Consider the following 12,601-nt stretch of genomic DNA (forward strand, 5'->3'; position numbering starts at 1 on the left):
TTAAATAATTTTCATTAAAAAAAAACAAACAAACATCACTTCCCTATTCCCTAAATTCCATTGACTCCCTGTTGCCTTGTAGATTAAACATAAATTCCTGCTTGGCATTTAAGGCCCTTCACAACCTGCTTCCAACCACCCTTTCTATTCTCGTTACATGAGGATACATGGTGATAGTAGAGTAGAATCTAATAAGTTCATCTGGTAGAAATGGCTGGATTGTGAGCCTTCTTTATGAAGGCTTTGGGAGAAGTTTTTTGTTCTGCTCTCCAGAGCTATACCCAAAAGTAACATCTTCCTCCCCCCCCAAAAAAAATTACCTTGTATTTATTTTATATCTATTTTGTATCTATGTACATGTTGTCTCCCCTGATAGAATATAAGCTCCTTGAATACAACACCTGGCACTTAGGATGCTCTAAATAAAAATTGTTAATTAATATTTACTGTATTTTTCTGCATATTCTTAATTATGCTTTAATACATCAAAGACTTATTTTTCCTTAAGTGTTAATACTCCTTTCACTGATGCAAATCATAATATCTCAGTGTCTTAATAGTTAGTCTCCAAGAGTTATGTGGCCATGTGATAGGACCACTTCCTACAAGGCATTTCTCCCCCAATATAGGTTAGGCTAATTTTTTCCTGAAAATCAATTAAGCTGTTCTTAGGACTCAGTTGGTCCAGGGGCCAAGGCTCAAGCCTGTGCCTTTCTTATTATGCTTCCTGGTAGCCTTTGGCCATATTGATGTGACTTCCTAATTACCTAAGGGCACAAAAAGGCCCATCCATGTGGAATTGAAGCCCATCAGACTTGGTGGATGCTCAAGACTTTGAGATTCTGGCCTGCTGATGGTATGTTTCCAAGTGGAGATGAGGAGAGCTTTGTCTGCCCTTGGCAAGTATTGGAGTATTCTTTTTGAATATCCATTCTAGGCTCTGCCTAATCTGCTTTTGTTAACTGTTGAATGACCTTTCAGTGTCTCAGTTAATTCCAACATCAAACCTAAATCGACTAACCTGAGTCAGGCCTGCCCCTAAAAATCATAAAATCTATTTATTTATTTATTTATTTCCTTCCTTCCTTCCTTCTCCCCTCTTCCTTCCCTCCTTCTCTTTCTCCTGATTACGGGTATATACCACCATACCTGGCAATTGTAAACATTTTATCATCTTGTTTATGACTCTTGAGACTTATGGCCCCTATATGACAGACCTGTTGCCTACTAATATTTTCTAACAATAAATGATACTTATTAATAATACCAAACCAAAAAAATGTAGATGATTGTCCTTGAAGTTAATTTTTCTGAGGCCTATAATCAGTCAACAGACACTTATTACCTGCCCACTATATGCCAGATCCCATGTTAAGCATTGGTGATACAAAGACAAGATAGTGTTCTGAAGGAGCTTATTCTTAAATGTGGGAGGCAAGATATGTACGTATATATTATATACAAATTGAATCTAAGGGTTTTTGGAAAAGACTTTGATGCAGAAGTGGTACTTGAGGTGAGTCTTTTTCTTTCTTTTTTTAAAATTTATTTATTTTTAGTTTTCAGCATTTACTTTTACAAGATTCTCACTTCTAAAATTTCACCTTCCCTCCTCTCCCCTCTCCCTAAGACAGCATGCAATCTGTTATAGGCTATACATGTACAATCATATTAAACATATTTCCACATTAGTCATGTGGACTAATTGTAAAGAAGAATCAGAACTAAAGGGAAAAACCACAAGAAAGAAAAAAAGAGAAAATAGTATGCTTTGATATGCATCCAGAGTCCTTAGTTCTTTCTTTGGATGTGAATAGCATTTTCCACCATGAGTCTTTTGGAATTGTCTTAGATCATATTGCATTGCTGAGAAGAGCTAAGTCTATCAAAGTTGGTTATTGCACAGTGTTGCTGTTACTGTGTACAATGTTCTCCTGGTTCTGCTCACTTCACTCAGCATCATTTCATTCAAGTCTTTCCAGGTTTTTCTGAAATCTGCCCGCTCATCATTTTTTATAGCACAATAGTATTCCGTTACGTTCATATACCACAGCTTGTTCAGCAATTCCCCAATTGATGGGCAACTCCTCAATTTCCAGTTCTTTGCTATTGAGGTGAGTCTTGCATGAATTTAGAGATTCCAAGAGGGAGAGGTGAGGGAGGAATGCATTCTACACCCTGCCCTTGCAAAGGCACAGAGAAAGAAGAGATAGCATTCTGAGTGTGGAATAGGGAGGAGGCCATCCTTGGTAATACAGAAAGAAGAATACAGTGTTGAAAAAGGATTGGAAAGGTAAGAAGGGGCCAGGTTGTGATGGACTTTAAGTGCCAACAAAAGAGTTTATGTTTAATCGTGGAGGCGTAAAGGTGGAATAAAAAAGGAGTAGTTAACATCCAGACAAGGATTTATTTAGCAATGCATGCGATTGCAGAAATAAATTGGGACCAAGGCTCAGGGTAGCCAAAGATCTTGACCATTGATTTCTACACAGTTAATATACAATTTGGAGGGAGGGAAAAACAGGAGTACAGTGATATCATTTCAGTTGAATGCTTTTTCAGATAATCTTATATAGAAAATCATTCATTTTATCATTTTTGCTATATTGTGCCAATTACATCTAAACCCAGTATAGAGTAATCCAGTGTGGAGTAATTACATTTAATAAAATAACAATAGTTAACATTTGTATAGTGCTTGCTAAAGGCCAGGCACTATGCTAAGCACTTTATAACCATGTGATCCCCACAACAATCCTGGGAGGTGGGTGCTATTATTATTATCATCCCCTTTACAGGTTAGGAAACTGAAGTAAACAGAGGTGCAGTAACTTGTTTAATGTCACACAGGTTTTGGCATTGGGTTCTAATTTACCACAATTATCCTAATAGGAGTAGGTATCTCACTGTAAATGAGACCACATTATGATTTAGTTTCAGAACAAAATTTCAACCAAATCAAATTTGGATTTATAATCACTAACGGTAACATTTAAATCTTGGTTTTCTCAAGGGCTATCAGCTGCCAGCATTTCAAATTTCAGGGCCTGTTTTCAATTAGCTAATGTTCAGAGAGAGGGGAAAAAAATTTTTTTTGGTGGTGGCATTTGCAGCTTCCCATAACTTTTCTTTCTTTTACTTTAAAATCATTCAGTGAGTCAATTCAGTTCCTTTTGGGGTTAACCTAACCCTACCCAGCTTAATTCCTCTAAGTCTTTATTTCTCAATCATATCCAGACTATCTCTAGAGCTAATCTTCACTGATTTTTACCTTTACAATTTAGCACAGATTTTTATTATACAAAACCAATTAATTGCAAGACTGTTGCCATAGGGGTTCTTAAAAGCTTATAAATACATGGTCTATTCCAATACTTTTTGATGACTTTGCTTCTAGTTTCCTAAACAATTAAGTTCTATTATATCATTTATAGAACAAATACAGTGGTAACACAAAATATTCTTCCTGATTAAATTTTATTTACTTTTAAGCTGCTCTCTGATTTAAATAAGCTTCTCCCTTTTCAGAGTCAAGAGAAAGTTTAAAATAGGTAGTTCTTAAATTTAAACTGCAAACCCCATTTTTTTCTCTAGTTAGTGAAATCACCTTCCTTCCTTCCTTGCACTAAAACAATAAATCTGTCATTCTTCAGGGAAAGAGTGATAAAAGGTCTAAGTGCTGTTTCCATGTAACTTTCACAGAGTTTTATTCTTATTTTTCCTTAAAACAGATTCTATAAAATGTGCCCAAAAACATTTGTAGAAACATTCAAACCATAATTTGGAAATTCACAGTAGAGAAATTTTAGTCACAAATTTAGTCTCTAATTAGTTTACAATGTCATAAATTCTTGCAAACCAGGAACAAAGATTCCTTTCCTTCTTATTTGTGTCTCGTTTGTCTCCCCAAGCTGGAGAGAAACAAATTAGGACCAGGTCTCTGGGTAGCCAAGGACCTTGACCATTGGTTTCTACACAGCTAATAAACAATTTGGAGGTAGTAGAAAATAGGAAAAATGGGATTATAAGGATTGAGACATCTGGCTTCTGGATGGTGGAGGGGACTGATTTCACTAAGGTGAAAGGAAGAGGGGTCTTTTATGACATTCTTTAAGTCAGGTGACATTCAGAAGGGGGCATAACCTGTGACTTCTCCAAAATCAGGCAACTTATAAGCAGCTGAAACTTCACTTCACAGAATGATGGATAAAGACAAAATGGAGTCACTAATACGATTTTTAATGTAACAGTAGTGAGCCCCTGAAATTTGAATGGGGGGAGGACGGTGACATGGTCAGACCAACATTCTACAGAAAATTACCTGGCTGGATTGTGAAGAATGAATTTGGAATGAGAAGAGGTTTGAGATAGAGAGACCAAATAGGAAGTTATTAGGATGGCAACCAACTGGCTGAAATTTGGGTATGTCAAAGCAATTCAGTACAGGGCTTTCCTTCAGTTACAATGGAGAAAGAATGAAGGTCTGTGCCAGGGAAATTAAAAACCTGGCCATGAGATATTTGAAGTAAAGACATCATAGAGGTGATTTTTTTTCTTAACTTTTTTCTCCTCTGAGGAATACAACTATTTCCTTTTTTTAAAACAATACAAACCATGCTATGGACATATTTATGTTAATAGATACTGCACAGTATTGTACATCATGTATTTGAAATTTATATGTTATATAAAGGCTTAAATATTAGGTTCACTGAATAAATACTTACATTGAGTCCAATCAATTGGCATGTTAGTATTCCTTGTGTATCTGTTGCAGATATTGGTCTTAAAAAGATGAGACCATAGCAGACTGGCTCTGTCTTTTGGACATCTGGAACTGGATGTCCCATACACATCTTAAGCTCAACGTCATTATCTTTGCCCACCAATTCCCCCCATTTCTTAATTTTCCTGTTATTTTTGAGAGTACCCGTCCTCCCAGTTATCCAGTCCTGAAACCTAAATGCTACCTTCTACTTTTCTCACTCGCTGTATCCAATCTGTTACCAAGTCCTGTTGATTTTACCTTTGCACCATCTCTAGAATATATCAACTTTTCTGACACTGCCACCACCCTGGTACAGGCCTTCATAACTGGATTGTGGCAGTAACCTGCTGCTCTACCTGCCACAAGCCTCTCCTCATTCTAGTCCATCTTCCATTAAGCTGCCAGTGATCTTCCTAAAGTACAGAATCTGACCATATCGTCTCCCTACCGAATGAAGTCCAGTGGCTCCTTCCTCTGTATGGCGTTCAAAACTTCTCCCCCACACTTCTTCACAGTCTTCTTACACTTTATAATCCTCCCCCTCACCTTCCGTATGTGACCCTCTAGGGATTTGTTTGGGTTCATTCAAAGGGCTGCACTTGAGGACCTAGAAGTCCATATGTGGCCTTGAGGCCACAAGTTCCCCACCCCTGCTATGGTCTCCGCTGCTCCTGACTGCATTTTCACTGGCTGTCCCTCATGCCTAGAATTCTCTCCCTCCTGACTTCCCTTCATTCCAGATGAAGTCCCACCTTCCACAGGAAGCCTTTTCTAATCCCTCTTAATTCTAGTGCCTTCTTTCTATTGATTATTTCTTATTTATCCTGTATAGATCATGTTTGTGCATCATTGTTTGTGTGTCCTCTCCCCTAGTAGACTGTGAATTCCTTGAGAGCAGAGACTGTCTTTTGCCGTTCTTTGTGTCTGTCCCTCTGTGCTTAGCACAGTGCCTGGCACATACAGGCATTTATCTATTCAATGTTTCTTAACTAACTGACTTGGAAGGTCACCTATCTTGACCATAACTGACAAGGAGAGAGATGTTCTATATACCTATTAATATATGTATGAAAATGTGTAAAATTTCAGAATAGGCTACTTGTTTTAAAATGAAGTGTATGTATTCTTTCTTTAGTCGAAGAAGAAAGGCTTGAGTGCAGAAGAGAAGAGAACTCGTATGATGGAGATCTTTTTTGAGACAGTAAGTAAATTTTCTTCACATTTTCAATAGATTTCTGTTGGCAAGATATGAGGTGAGGTAGAGAGAGAGGGAGAGTGGTATAGTCCATGAGAGGGCTGACCTAGCCCTGTCCTGTCTTCTCTCTATGACCGGGGACAAGCTGCCTGACCTCGCAGGGCTCCAGGCTGTACTCCCACACTGGGAGTTCTTTAGACAATCATAGGTCTGGACTCTCTGCCAAGGCCTCCTCTCCCAAAAGGAGAGGAATTATTAGCAATAATTCAGGCAATTATTGGTAGTGTTAAGAACAGATTTTTATATAGGATCATCAAAGATTTAGAGCTAGGCGGGACTTTAGAGGTTGTAAGTTTACAGGTGAGTGTGCTTCTGCCCAGAGAGGTTAAATGACTTCCCAAGGTCATACAGGTAGGAAGGAGCCAAGTCTTTCAGACTAAACTGGCCAGCTTCCTGAATAGCAGGTGCCATTTGGCAAATTTTTATGGTTTCTCTGAGCCTTTTTTTCTTCTTGACGTGATCCATTCAAATCATGCCTTCTCATTAGCAGAAAATGAAATCTCAGTCCATTAAAAAATTATACCATCTGTGCAAATCAGAGAACACTATGAAGCTTCTGTTTTCAAACGTCTATTTGGAAAAAAAAATGACAAATAATTTAGTACAATTGAAAAACGTTTTTTGTTTTTATTTATTTGAAGTTTTGTGATTAGATAATATATGCTTATTTGACATTTTTAACTTGACCAACATTCTTTAAGTATATATAACTCAGTATTCCTAAAAGTTCTTAGTGATTAGAGGAAGAGAGATTATGCTAATTTCCTTCAGTCACCATTACTTATTCTCACATTTCATATGTGTAATGATCCTCCCATATAGTCTTGGACCAAATAAAATGATGATCATCCTTGCCAGTCTTTGAAAGGGCAAAAGGGAAAGAAAAATCCAGATTATATGATCCATCTGTATCAACTATATAGATATACTTTTTGGGGGGGGGCAGCTTTTTAGTGAGGCAGTTGGGATTAAGTGACTTGCCCAGGGTCACACAGCTAGTAAGTGTCAAGTATTTGGTCTAAGGCCAGATTTGAACTCAGGTCCTCCTGACTCTAAGGCTGGTGCTCTATCCACTGCACCACCTAGCTGCCCCAATATATAGATATTCTTAAGAATCTTTTGACCTCTCAAGAAATTTGCTCAACCTACATGTTTTTTTCTAGCCCCAATGAAACAACATGGTGCTTTAGAAAGAAGCTAAAGCCTTCCCTGATCCCCCCTTAATGCTATTCTCTGCTCTCCAAGATTATTTCCAGTTTACTCTGTATATGTCTTGTTTGTACATAATCATTTGTTGTTTCTTCCATTAGAATGTGAGCTCCTTGAGGGCAGGGGATTGTCTTTGCCCTTTTTTGCATCCCCAGCACAGTACCTAACACATAGTAAGCACCTAATTAATGCTTGCTGATTTAACTTGGATTCATTTTTTTGCTTTTCTATTTATTGCCCTGTGACTTTGGTCAAATCTTCTGTTGGCCTATTTCTGCATCTTTAAAATGAGGGGCATGGCACAGTGAATAGAGCTCTGGCCTTGGAGTCAGGAGGACCTGAGTTCAAATGCGGCCTCAGACACTTGACACTTACTAGCTCTGTGACCCTGGGCAAGTCACTTAACCAGATTGCCTCACCAAAAAATAAAAAAAAAAAATGAGGGGCATGAACTAGATGGCCTTCGAGATCGCTCCCAGCTCTAATGCTATGATCCATGAAGTCAGCCGTGTGAATTAATCACAGAATGAATTCAGTGCTAGAACGTAAATCCTTTATAGATAGAGATGACTTCTTTCATTCTACTTGTAGCTTCAGTACCTGGCTCGTAGTGTGAAGTCTTTAATAAATACTTGTTGATTGATTCATAAATGTAAAGATCAAGTGGAGAGTAAATCTGTGTTTTTGACTTACACCTTTTAAACAGAAAGATGTATTTCAGTTGAAAGATATGGAGAAGATTGCTCCCAGAGAGAAAGGAATTAGTAAGTATGCACATTACTGTTATTTTTTGTCACTGTAAAGATTCAAGGAAGTTACTGTTAGATTTTGTTTGTTTTTTTGTTGTTGTTTTTGTTTTGTTTTGTGTTTTTTGGTACACTGGACTTTTTCTTTTCTGCAACTGTGTTATTGTGTTTGTTTCCTTTTATTTTGAGTACAAAGGGCATTGAAGTAGGAGTCAGGAAGACCTATATTTAAATCCTTTACTAGCTATGGGATCTTGGGCAAGTCTTTTGACCTCTCTGAAACTCAGTTTACTCATCTAAAATGAGCATAATAATAATATTTACCTCACAAGGTTGTGACAATAAGCTTAGATAATGTACGTACAGCATTTTACTAATCTCAAAGCAATAACAAATCCTAGCAATGACTGTTGTCATTTTTGTGATTCCATTCATGTGGAGATCTCCCTAGTGGAGAACACCCTTCACTGATGTAGGTCTGAAGCTCCTCTGTAACACAGAGACAAAGACATGTGTTAGGACTATGCACATGTAGTATGTATCAGAGACAGGATTAAACCCTGGTCTTCAGGAAGCCATGGCTGGCCTCTGTCCATTACAGCAGCACTGCTTCTTTTGACAGTTGTTATAGAGAAGATAAAATGAATCCAAAGGGAAAAAGAGCTAAGGATGGTTATAAAAATGCAAAGTAAAATTAACTATAATTCTGATGAAACATTTGAAAATGCCAGTTTTGCATTTGAATTATATCTTCCAAACTCCATTTCAAAGTTGACATCTCAGCTTCTCAATGAAATGTGGTATCTTTAGGCCTCTCGGTGACAGATATGTTTAGCCTCTCTGTGTCTCGGCATTTGTCTTTGAGCAGTTTTTTGGTGCTGTCCTTTCTGTTTGATTTATGGAAGGATATGGCTATTGTAATTTGATTAGATATATGTTTTAAAATATCTTGTTTAAAGTGAATGCTGTTATTTTTGAGGTGTTTTAGTTGTCTTACACCCAAAAAAACATTTCCATGATAGAGAACACAAAAAGAGGATTTTTATAGGAAACTTTATATATATATATATAAAATATGTATATCCCCCTTCCCCTCAGCATCAGGATGTCTGTTTTACTTGTGACCCTTTTCCCCACAGTATTATCCTCCCTTTAAATCCCTGCTTATTTCCCTATTGAGCTTTCTATATTTCTACATAAGACTCTGTGAGTGTTTGTGCATTTATATGTGTTCGTTCAGCCCTCCTTTGTCATCTCAGGTAAGAGTGAGATTCATCTTGTTGAATGTGAATTTTTGGGAGAATATAACTCCATTTTGTTCTGTTTTCACCATTTTGCTGTGTGTGACCCTTCTGTGAGCTTCAGGACCTTTTGGAAAGCTAGTGTCCTTCATTGCCTTCTTTCCTTTTCTAATTTGTACAAAAAGACTTAATTGCTAAAAAAAAAAAAAAATTAAAAAGGAGATGATATAATCTGGAATGTCCCTTTCCTTTAACCTGACAGTTCTTTTTGATTTAGTGAAACTAGCTATAATAAAGGACATATCCTTTATCTCTCTCCTGTAGCTAATGATATACATTCTCTTTAACAAGCATACTTAAAAAAAAAGAAAAAACAGCTGTACTATAATAAGCAATCATCTTTTGTTTGTTTGTTTTATGTAATATATAAGTACTGCTAGTAGTGAATGAAATATATTCTCCATCAATTACCAGTGAGGTATTTCACACACTGGGTGTAATAAAACCTGTTCCTCTGGTTCATGCTGGCTTACTGGCATTAACTAGTCAAATCAATAAGAAAATTCATGCAACAGTCTGATGCCCACTCCCTCCCTTTCTTCCATGTTTTTTTTTTTTTTTTAGGTAATTGGGGTTAAATGACTTGCCCAGGGTCACACAGCTAGTAAGTGTCAAGTGTTTGGTCTGAGGTTGCATTTGAACTCAGGTCTATCCACTGTGCCACCTAGCTGCCCTTGTATGCTTTTCTTAAACACCGCAATTATAAGAAATAGCAAGTTCCAACCATTTCTCCTTTTTTTCTACATTAAAGTATTCCTTTTACCTACCCTTCTCTTTCCCCTCTTAAAACCCTCAGACCAAAATCAATCTATTTCCCAAACCATTCTTTTTGCTTGTTTCTCTCTCTCAATATCCTCTGAAAACATTTAAGGTTCTGAAGGACACTTATTTCTTTGCCCCTTACTAGAATGTCAGCACTATATCATGATATACCTCCTTTCAATTGTTCAAATAAATTTACCTTTCTAGGTTTTTCTGTACTTTTATATTTGTATTTCATAGTTCCTCTTTCACTAGAAATGCTTGAAAGTCCTTTATTCTATTAAAGATCTGATTTTTTCTCTTGTTGGATTATACTAAGCTTTGCTGGTTATTATTCTTGGTTGTAATCTTCTATCTTTTGCTTTTTATAATATTGTTTTCCAAGATCTCTGATTTTTATTTGAAGCTGCCAGGTTTTATGTATTCCTAACGATTTCCTTGATCTTTGAATTGCTTCTTTCTGGTTGTTTATAGTATTATTTCTTTTACATAGGGAGTCTGGATTTTGGCTATGCCATTCCTGGGAATTTTCCTTTGAGGATTCATTCCAGGAGGTGATCAGTAGATTTTGTTTCCCTATCTTTACTTTGCCCTCTGGTCCTAATAGATCTGGATATTTTTCATTTATGATTTCTTGCAATATAGTATCCAGGCTTTTTTTTTTTTTTTAAATCAGGGAGTTAATTGATTCATAAATGATCTTTCTTTTTGACATCTTTTCCAGTTCATTTTTTTTATATCAAATATCTTAATTCTATCTATTTTTTTCAGTCTATAGATTTTGTTCAGTATTTCTTGTCTCATGGAGTCACTGATTTTTTTGTTGTTGTTTTCAAGTTTTCAGGGAATCCATTTCCTGCTTGATTTACCACTTTCTTTTCTAAGTTACTTATTATTCTTCTGATTTTTTTCTCCCAGAGATTTTATTTCATTTTTTTATCTCTTGCTTCATTTGTTCTAAGTATTCATATAATCCCTGTAGAAAATCCCTTTTTTCCTTTGAGTCTAAGCTTAAAGTTGTTATAGACTTAACTCCTTTTTGGGGGAGTATAGTGTCTAGATTTGAAATAATTGTTGATACTGGTGAATGTTTTCTTTGATTTACTCCTTTCCATCTTTGCTTCCTGAATTGAGGCTATATGCCAAACCAAGGCCATACTTTGCCCCTTTCTGTACTTTGGGTGAGGTCTTCAGCCCTACTTAGTGTCTCCCTGAGAGAGCTAGTTGTTGAGCTAACTTCCGCCTTGAACCAAGGGGTTCGTCCTCCTTGTATCTTTGAGGTTAGGAGCACTAGATTGTCAGGGCTCACTCCAGGATCTCAGGACAGAATGTTAGAGACCCCAGACATCCTGGCCTAGGGTATCTTGGTCTGAGTGCTGTAGTCAGGTGCTGCCTGCTGCTCCCCTGGTCTTCTAAGGTCCCCACCCTGGGGCTTTCTGACCATCCTGGAGCTTTCTTAGGGGAGCCTTCTACCCTTGCCCCATCTGAACACAGAGCCACACCAGCTGGTTGTGCTGGCATGAATTTTGCTGGCTTACAGCCCCATTTCCTATTGCTCGTGGGCTGCTGGCTGACTTTTTGTGCTGTTGTGGGATGGGAAAAGTCACTTATTACAGTTTTGCTTTCAATTTCTTCATCAGTTTTCAGTTTAGTGTGGACTTCAGGGGTTTGTTGGAATTGGTTTGTAGGAGCTAGGTGGTAGTGTCTTTTGTTCAGGCAATGGTCTTGGCCAGATTTTTGAGTGCTTTTTAAATCTCCTTTATCTACTGTGAACCTCCCAACAGTACTCAGATGTAGATTCTCCAGCTCTTATTGTCTCAATTTTAAGGAAGCAGAGGCTATGGGATATTAAGTGACTTATGCATGGTCGTGGAACTGGGAAGTGTTGATTTGAACTTGCTACAAGATGTCGATATGAACAGGATTACAAGTCCTGTACACTATTATACAATAGTATCTCCTAATTAAACAGAATTTAACTGAAGATACAGAGAGCTTGATGACTGAAATCATTGTTACAAATTGATTTTAGTTCTGAAAATTTATAGAGCAATTTATATTCTCAATTATGTGCTGATTAATAATAGCTAGCATTTATGTTGCACTTACGGTTTGCAAAGCACTTTGCAAATTTTAACTCATTTGATCCTTACAATAATAGCAAGTATTTATATAGCACCTACTGTGTGCCAGGGACTCTGCTTAGTACTTTATAAACATCTCATTTGATTCTCACAACAGTCCCATGAGGTAGGGGCTATTATTATCCCCTGTTTCATAATTGAGGAAACTGAGACAAATAGAGATTAAGTGACTTACCCAGGTGACACAGTCAGTGAGTGTCTGAGGCTGGATTTGAACAGGTCGTTTTGACTCCAGGCCTCGCATTCTTTTGATTGCGCCAATTAGCTGCTTCATAATATTTTCATAATTATATGCTTTCAATAAATCATTATACACAAGTGAATTCTTACTTCCCTGGTCAATTAAGTAAGTAACATGGTTCAGTGACTCTAGTTTCTTTTCAAAGTTAGAAAAATTAAGTCTGTTGCACAGTGAT

The 12,601-nt window shown here is 37.1% G+C and overlaps 1 protein-coding gene across 4 annotated transcripts in view; it reads left to right on the top strand.

The window, feature by feature from the left end:
* The window catches only part of MND1 (meiotic nuclear divisions 1), a 119,161-nt gene that overhangs the window by 11,199 nt on the left and 95,361 nt on the right, over window positions 1-12,601 (top strand). For all 4 annotated transcript variants that reach the window (XM_027866877.1, XM_027866879.1, XM_027866876.1 and 1 more), the window contains exons 2-3: window positions 5,904-5,969; window positions 7,939-7,996. In XM_027866877.1, coding sequence (XP_027722678.1) covers window positions 5,904-5,969; window positions 7,939-7,996 — 124 coding nt within the window. The remainder of the gene's footprint in view (window positions 1-5,903; window positions 5,970-7,938; window positions 7,997-12,601) is intronic.

This window comes from Vombatus ursinus, unplaced genomic scaffold, assembly GCF_900497805.2.
Source record: "Vombatus ursinus unplaced genomic scaffold, bare-nosed wombat genome assembly UNPS02014784.1, whole genome shotgun sequence".
In the NCBI taxonomy this organism is placed as follows: domain Eukaryota; kingdom Metazoa; phylum Chordata; class Mammalia; order Diprotodontia; family Vombatidae; genus Vombatus; species Vombatus ursinus.